Here is an 8,971-nt window from a genome sequence, read left to right as displayed (position 1 = left end):
TCATTCGTAATTAGCATTTATTTGACTTTAATAAAAAACCCACTAAACACAAAACAAAATTAAAAACAAACAAAAAAAACCAGATTAGTGCTACATCTTCTCATAAATTAATTCATGGCCACATACAGTGCATGTCTTTTTATATGTATCTTCGTCAGTGTTTTCTTCTGGTCCATACTCATGTTCATGGATTCTGGTTTCTTTCTTCCACAAACTACTCCTCACAGCACGGCGGAGTTCTAGTGAGATATACAAGAAAATGTTAAGATTTTAATAAATCCTAAATAATGTTTAACAAAACTCAGGCTTTAACCACCTGTCTGAAGTCTACAGATGACAAAATGCTCACTGCCTGCCTCCCATAAATTTTTGGCAAGTATCTGCTCTTACAAGAACAAGCTCTGACTTGCCTTGGAATCCTCACCTTGTTTGCCTCTTTTAAAGGTTAAAAAGAACTACACCAGCATGGGATCTCACAAGCAGAGATTTTCCATCTGGACTAAAGACATGTTGCTTGCTGCCTTTTTACACAAAGCCATTCAAAGGTGTCCAAAAGGGGTTGGTGAAATGCAAAGGAAAAGTTTTTCTAGAACACCTCATTTATTTTACATGATCAAGAGAAAGTCATTTTCATTCAGGTCACAGTAAGCCTCCCAAATGACTTGGCATTCTCTAAGCTTTATGCCCAATAGTATGAGTTGCCTCTGCAGCATCTGCAGTGAAATCCCTGGGTTCTCCTGAGCACACAGGCTGGCAGCAGAGCCCAAGAGACTTCCCGGATGTTGCAAGCGGGTGGCAAGCATACTGAAGAGCAAAGCGTGGTCACATTTTGAGCCCAGCCATTCAGGCTGCAAACTTCGTCCCATTAAGGCCTGTACTTGCACTGAACTCTGGCACCGCGGCTGCAGCTGCTGCCAGTCCTTCTGGGCACAAACACCAACGGCCCAGAGGGGTTATTTGTACATCGCAAGTTGTGCCTCCACACAGGGTCAGTACATCCAGCTGGAGCTGTCTGCCCCTCAGTGCCAAAGTGGGGATGCTACAGGTGGCACAGAAAGTTCAACCCATCAAATACTCTCATAAATACTAACTTCTCAGGAGAAAAATCCCAGGATAAAAGGGCAGTAAAGACAGCTTCTGGAAATGCTGTGATGAATGCTGGGGAAAGGTGTTTTCTACCCTCATTTACAGTCACTCCACCTAAGGGCCTATCTATGACAGAATTATAACCCTCTGCCACAAAAATCCATGGCCTTCACAAGTCAAAAGTAACAATCGATGGCATATTCTCCATCATCCCAAAAAGTTAAAATACCATAATAAACCATCATAACTGATTTCTGTCACATCACATCCACAGGACAAGAGAGTAATTTAGGTTTGAAGGGACCTCAGTCCTACAGTCCAACCCTCTCTACCCAGAACAGTCAGCTATGAGGTCAGACCAGACTACTCCAGTCTGATCCCCAGTTCTTGAAAACCTGAATCTTGCCACACTGAATACTCTCTCAGTACCTTAATGAAATGCAGACACAAACAGAATGGGACTGAACCTCAGGTACTGCAGTATGTAAGTTTAACCCTTTACCTTTAACTTTCTTATCAAACTTCTTCTGTTTCATCTTCTCTCTGCTGTCACGGCGCAGCTCCTTCGCTTCTTGCAATGCTTCCTCGCTACCCCACACTTCAAGTGAACGCTTGATTACCTACAGGATGGACATAAATGCCTTTTTTTCCCTGAAATGACAAAAGTAAACTATTCTAACTCACAAATTTAATTTTTCCCTACATATATATAAGCTCACTCAATCTGCCTCTGCTTGACCCACAAAACAACACACTCCTTCCAAAGAAAGAGACAACACTGGCTTTTAGTATCAGCTGAAAGTAATTTAGGAAGAGTTAAACTCAGCTCTAATTCTGCATGTATTTCACAAAAGCAATAGCATTCCTATAAAAGCAGCAAACAAGACATTGTAAGAGCCCTTGGAAATCCACCTGCCTCTGAAGACAGATCTGTGAACACAGCTACAAAAGGCCACACAGCAGCAGCTGCCCTACACATTTCAGAGTAGCACAGAAGGGCTATGTGGTTCATGACTTGTTATTGTGGAACCCACTGAAGCTGTGCTACATCAGTGTTTTCAAAATGCTCTGACATTTTCCCAAATTTGGACCACCACTATCCAACTGTAACAAGCTATGCATAACACAGCTTTCACAAAACATTCAGGTAGTGACACTATTTTGGCTACTAAAGTTGTACGAAACAAAAAGAGGTCTGAAATACAGTTAAGTTTCTATACCTGCAGCTTTAAATAAAGTTTCATTTCACCCCATCGTGAATTATGAGGGTTTTTCTTCACAATGAATCTGAGCACTGGTTCCCTCTTGTCTAGGTCACAGTCTTTAAGGAGATACTCTTCTTTTGCTTCTGTCCTTGTTATAAGTTTATGTTTATCTTCAACATCTCTGTAAGATGTAAAATAATTATGAGAAAGCTACACCCTAAAACCACAGGTTTTTAACATCTAAGTCCCCCTCTCTTTTAACATTCCTGAAATACAGGTAGCCTTAATTCCCTGTTTTTCATGCATGCAAATATCATTTGATTCCAACAATCTATGTAAACTCCAGGCTAGATCTGCTGAAATTAAATGTTTAAAAATTCTCCCATTTGAGGAAACACAGGGCAAGAAGCCTGCTCTTCTACACAGATACTTCTACTTTCCTACAAGGGGGAGTGACTGAAACTTAAAACGAGTATGAATAATTTTAAGTATTCACCTAACCCCGACACAATCCAAGAGGACAAAGTATAAGCCTGACACATGGTCAATAGAAAAAGAATGTGTAATGTGAGTCAGGACAGATCACTTGAGAATACACACAATCCATATGCTTTTAGATCCTAGAAACTGATTTACAACACACAGCAGTTGTATCTATAATGCAAGGTGGCAATCAGAGGAATCATAACAGGAAAACCTTAGGATTGTAGCTTTTAAACAGATGAAAACTGTGTAACCACAGCAGCATTTGAGTTAATGGAAAAAATTACATTTACGCAATCCTGACTGAAGTGCAACTTGAATTGCTTGAGCCGGGACAAACTGCCAAACACTAAGCACTAACAACGCTCATCAAGGAAGTACTCCTGTAATTGCAGTTTTACCAATTTCAAAGTTGGCAGTAATAGCTAATGCACCAAGGATTCTCTAGCATTCCAGCTGCAAGGACTTAGAAGGAAAACTACTCCCAAGGTTTTAAATTCTGTCCTTTATACCGTAGCCTCCAAGAGACAGCACTTCGCCTCTGCCTGTGAACTGCCCACACCACGTGCACACACCCAACCACGCCCTGCAGTAAATGTGTAGACTCCCATATGCATTTTTTTTCATTCACCAATTCACTCTTACACACATGGGTGGCTGGTTCCTGCAGTTGGTTTCATTGCCCTGGTTATCTTGATGGCCTTTGGTTTTCTGTGTTAAAGAGCAGAGACTGCCTTCCGCTCAAGGTTGCAACTTCTGCTTACCCCGCAGGCCAACCAGTAACTCCTGCAGGGGCTCTGCCCTTTGGCTGCTGAGCTCCCAGCCTGCACGTGCTGACAAAGCACCAACACCACTCAGGTCAAATCACTGGGACCTCAAATATGCTCCAAAATCCCCATTTTACTTCAGAGAGCAGGCATTTGTGTTCCATCAGGTTTTCAACTGGCTCTAGTCTGCAGCCAGACCAACTTTTACTGGCAAACACACAGATATTCTCATGTCATATGAAAGTCAATTGATGTCCTCTCTCCTGACACAGGCTTACAAGAATATTGCTGTGATTCAATTCCATAATGGAAATACGCAGGATATCAGCCAACTTACATTTACTTGAAGTTACTGAAAATGTCTATTCAGAAACTTTTTAAACAGAATGCCTGCAACTCATGGAATTATAGCCAGCAATTGTTATGTAAAATAGTGCTTCCCTCTCCTGATTATTTGTAATACCTGCAATTATCACATGTTGCCCAATCAAAGTGCTGCATAAGGTAGGAGTCCATGAATTCTTTGCCACAGTCTCCACAGATGAGATAGTCAAATTCTAGTACGGGTGCTAATGGAAAAAAATATTTTTAAAGGGACTACAATGATAAAAACAAGCATCTAGAATTGGTATTACAGGCAATTTTACTAAAAATTCACATTATAGCACATTACAGACTTAGTTTCACTCTTTTAAGTTTTCCAGAATGATACAGTACAAATTCCATACTATACAATCCCATTTCCGACAGTGTATTTCTGTTTTTGTCAGAAAGTTCAATTCTAAGTACTTGATTTCAGCATTTAAATTCACACATTTAACAGCCATTTTTGAAAAAAATTCTTGTTTCCCCACCAAGTGCTTCATACTCCCCTACTACTACTTCCTCTGTTCTGCCCCTCCCAAATTATGTCCTGATTTATAGAGGACATAGGAGCAGGAACAGGAGGAAGCAGAGAAGGGGACGCATTTTGAACAGGGTGGCTAGAGCAGGAAATTACAGGAGCTGCGCTGGTATCAGAGTTCTCTCAGCCCGGCTCCAGCTTTTTTCCTAGCTCAGCCACACCTGCCTCTCCCTAAATGCGCTCAGTAGCGGCCTGGGGCATTTGGCAATGTTCTTGTCTGTTCCAGCCGGCACAAACGGAGGTGGATGGCCAGAGAGCTGCTAGGAGTGGAATGGGGATGGAGCTCCACTACAATCCTCTCCCCAAGCCCTCTCAGCACTGCTCCAAGCCCAGACTCATCTCAGCACCAGCCATTGCTTCTGGGCGCATCCTCAACGGGCGGATCACCTCCAGCGTCATCACCGTCTGCTTTACGTTCCATGGGACACCAAGAAACACCGATTCAGGAAACAGCTATAGGGAACGTTCCTTTAACAAGTAACACTGGAATTCTAGCAAAAAACTAAAATTTCTACAGTTTTGAGATCTGAAAGCGAGGCAATGCTGTGGAATTTTAAGACCACCTGAAGCAGAAGATTAATGGTTGACATGCAACGCCATACATTTTAATTGCCTTTGCATTTATAGCAGATCCGATCCAGCAAAGTCGACATTTTATGTAAATTCCGTCCTACTAGCGACAGCCGGATGCTCAGTACTTCAGTCATTTCATACTCTTACATCACATTCCATCATTTAAGGCAGAGCTCCCACGAACACGAAGACATTTTATTAAGACAATGACGTTATGAATTACACAGCAAAAAATATCCCTCGTGCAAAGACATCCCAGATCTACTTAAATTTATTGTTAAACATTAGCCCATCCAAAAGAAGTACGGCTACTAATTGTTTATACTGTTAATGAAATCTAGTGCTGATTTCTAACAAAGAGATACACTGCACCAACAGCCCCGCAGCTGATTCAAGCAGAACAAAGCAACACAAAGACAATCCCAGGGAAGAAAGTGCATCTATTTTGGGATCCTTACTTCTCCATTTGCTTTTCTGGGTGGGGACAATATCGCAAGGCAATGTGCTGAAATTCTCCACCGAATGATCAGTAACTTGGCGCCAGCACGTTTTATAACGATAAAAGCTGGCACTGCAGCAGCGCGCCGGTCTTGGCACATACCACATCAACCCCAAAATTCCCAGAACCGACCAAGCCGCGCAGCTTTAATGTCGGTCTTACTATTCTAATTTCCCAAAATAAATAATGGAAATAACGTTTATCAGGTGGAAAAAAAATTAAAATGTTCTATACCCAAGGGCACTGGCTGTGTCCCACTTCGGCGGCTTAAAATTCTTCATTTTTAATTACCGAGCATGTGCTATAGCAGATCTAATGCTGAAAAGAATCGGACGCGCCACTAATCGAGCACATCCAGAAAAACGTGGCGGGGGAGGGAGAGGGGGAAGGTGAGGAAAAAAAATGAAAGGGGGAAAAAAAAGAAAGAAAAGACGGTAAGAAAGGAGGATAAAAAAAGCCCGGGAAAAAAAAAAAGGCGCCCATCCATCCATCCCGCCCTGCTGGCGCGGCCGGAGCCGGCTCACTGTCGCCCCCGCGCCTTCCTGCCCTCCCCCGCCAGCCCCGCGCACGCGGTGGCGCCGCCTCCTCCCCGCCAAGCGCCCGCCGCTCCCTGGAGGCTTTTTTTTTTTTTATTACCAGGTGGGTGCACGATCCTCTCGCTGGCGCCGCGCTCTTCCTTCTGCTCGTTCTCGTCCTCCTGCTCCAGGAAGAATCCCCCTCCCGTGTCCACGACCTTGGGGAGGGCCCGCGCGCGCGCGCCGCCGCCGCCTGCGGGAGCACAAACGAGGCGCGCGCTGCGTTAGGGCGCCGCCGCCGGTAGAGGGCGCGCGCGGCCGCCCCCGCCGAGCCGCGCGCTCGAGGCGGGGGGCCGCGCGGAGAGCGCGCGCGTGCGAGGGCACCCCCTCCCCCACACGTGGGGGGGAAGGGGGGGGGGGCCCTCGCGCGCCGCGGCGGCGGCGGATTCTCCCTTCCCCCCCTCCCACCTTCTTCTCCTGCTTCCTCCCGCCGCCATCCCCCCCCACCGCGCTGCCCCGCCACCACCACGCCGCCCCTGCCGCCCAAAGCCCGGCGGCGCCCACCGCCGCTCCTCTGCCCCTCCCCAACCGCACCGAAATCCCCTCTAAAAGAGAAAAAAAAGGGGCGCGGGAACTCGCCCGTTCCGCCGCGGCCGCCGCCATCCGACCTGCGGCAGGGTAGGGCCGGGCCGCCAGCCGCGCCTGCCGCAGTGCCAGCGCCCGCTGCCGGTTCCGCTCGATCTTCGCCAGCGCCGCCGCCGAAAGGTGCGACCGCTCGCCCGCCAAGGCCGAAGCGTCCTGGTCGCGATCCGGGGCCGGGGCCGCGCCCGCCATGGCGGCGGCGACGGCGGGAGCGGCGGAGCCCCGCGGTCCCCCCCGCTCCGGCTGCCGCTCTCGCCCTTCCCCTCGCCGAGCCGCCGCCGCACTGCGCCTGCGCAGGGCGGGGGGCGGGGGTGGCACCTAAGGGGCGAGGCCGCCCGCGCAGGCGCGCAGCTGTCGCCCCGCCCCCTCCCGCGCGCCGGCAGGGCGGGGGCCCCGCCCCTCCGCCGCCGCGCGGGGCGCGCCGGGAGGGCGCGCGGGGGGAGGGGAGCCAGGGCGCGCGCGGGCCGGCGGCGGGGCGGGGCACGCGGCTCGCGTGGCGCGCGGGGGGGGGCGCGCGCGGGATGGGGCGGGGGCCGCGCGCGGGCCAGGGGGGCGATTGCATCGGGATCGGGACCGGGACCGGGACCGGGACCGGGACGCGGATCAGCATGGCGGACCGACGGGACGGGGGGGGGCGGGGGCCTGGGGGAGGGGAGTCGACGATGACCCTGCGCTTTCCGCACCGTTCCCCGCCTCGGGCCCGAGCGGCCCCGTGAAAAAAAAAGCCATAAATCCCGCCCCGCCCGGCAGGAATTCCTCAGGAGCGTCAGCCAGCAATGCCCCTTTTGTCCGCCGGGCCCGGCCCCGCCACATCCCTGCGCGGGGCTGGACCCGGCCGGAAACGGCCTCGGCCACGTTTTCTGCCCAGAGAAGTGTGCTGGAGCCATCCCGGCCTCTCTCTCAGCGGGAACGGGAGCCTTCCTGCCACAGTGCCCGTCCCTGCCTTTCATGGGTGCGCCTGTTCCGCGCAGGCCAGCACAAATGGAGGCTGCAGCCTTCCCTACTGGCGAGGGGCGCGCAAATGGCTTTGTCATGCAAATGTGGCTGTAAGCCACTTTCATATAAAGCCACTTAATGCCGAGCAGGCGGCGATCCTCACCCGCGGCCAGGCAGCGCCGGCCCTGTCCTTGGAGCAGCGGAAATGGAGGCACTGGCAGGGCGACGTGCTCCTGCCTCCATGCTGGATCGGGATGACCTCAGCACAGGCACAGCCTGCCTCCCCCCACAAAGGGCTCTGCCGTGAAACTGAAATAGCTCCCTGCCAACCCTTCCCCGCTGCTCCCAGAATACGTCCCTTGTGCCTCTGCGTTCAAATGCTCGGTAATTACCTGCATGGATTGTGTTTCTCCTGTGTCCTAAGACATTTTATTTCCTTTTAGCCTGTCGTCCTCGCTTGGCATTAACTTTCGACAACAGCCAGCAGAGTGTGCTGTGAACGTTGTGAAAAGAATATCATGCTTCTGGGAATTTTTTTTTTACATATATGTACAGAAATGCAGATGAAGACATTTTCAGTGGTTCTAATACTTGCATGAGTAGTAGGTGGCTCCTCCCGTCAATTAAAATACTTCTCTTGTCGCTGATCACAGAACCTCTCCTTAAAATTTAATAACCAAGTCATACTAAACCGTCTGCTTTCAGCAAGATTGCTTTCCAGTGTTTGTACAAAGTTGGAAGAGTGCCACAATAAAGATGTCTAAATACGTTTCACAGTCAGAGAGAAGGATCTAGAACACAAGGTAGTTAATGGATGAAAATGCAAATCGTAACCCCAGCCCACAGGAAGTAGCTTATGCAATTTTACGATATGAGCATACGTTTTTCCAACCTCGTTACTCCCTTCTTTGGACTTCCTTACCGACCGTGGAGTTACAAACAGATTAATAAATACAGTAGAAATAAGTGAAATAAAGGAAGATTGAAGAAAAGTGTTTACTAGATGACTTGGAAATGTAATTGTTTTCTCAAAAAGCAAAGACACATTTGCTTAGGTTCCTTATATTATTCTCGTGTCAGTTTTTTCTTCCTTGTTTTGTAGGACCAGACATTTAGGGAGGAGTGAACTTTTAAGTTGTGCTTGTGGGGTAATAAATAGTTCTGTATCATTCACAGACTAAAACTGCATTAAAACGAAGCCGAGTTTGAGACCCTGTGGAAGGGTTTTTAAGGGCAGAAGGACATTGTTGTTATGCAACCAAACTGGAATTAGGATTAAAAGGAAATCAGAACACCTAAACAAAAACAAATTCAGAGGCAAGGCATTCAAATAGAATTGGCAGTGGGCCGCAGCTATGTAT

The 8,971-nt window shown here is 48.8% G+C and overlaps 1 protein-coding gene across 1 annotated transcript; it reads right to left on the bottom strand.

Annotated features, from left to right (window-relative positions):
• Positions 1-6,950, bottom strand: XPA (XPA, DNA damage recognition and repair factor). Its single transcript, XM_071580975.1, has 6 exons — positions 6,701-6,950; positions 6,154-6,285; positions 4,005-4,110; positions 2,307-2,472; positions 1,589-1,706; positions 1-239 (listed from the first exon to the last, which is right to left on the bottom strand). The coding sequence occupies exons 1-6, from the start codon at positions 6,864-6,866 to the stop codon at positions 91-93; spliced, it is 837 nt and encodes a 278-aa protein (XP_071437076.1). The 5' UTR covers positions 6,867-6,950; the 3' UTR covers positions 1-90.
• Positions 6,951-8,971: the final 2,021 nt, after the last annotated feature.

The sequence above is a fragment of the Pithys albifrons genome, chromosome Z (genome assembly GCF_047495875.1).
Source record: "Pithys albifrons albifrons isolate INPA30051 chromosome Z, PitAlb_v1, whole genome shotgun sequence".
In the NCBI taxonomy this organism is placed as follows: domain Eukaryota; kingdom Metazoa; phylum Chordata; class Aves; order Passeriformes; family Thamnophilidae; genus Pithys; species Pithys albifrons.
Note: the sequence above shows the minus strand (reverse complement) of the source record. Positions and strands in the feature narration are given on the sequence as shown.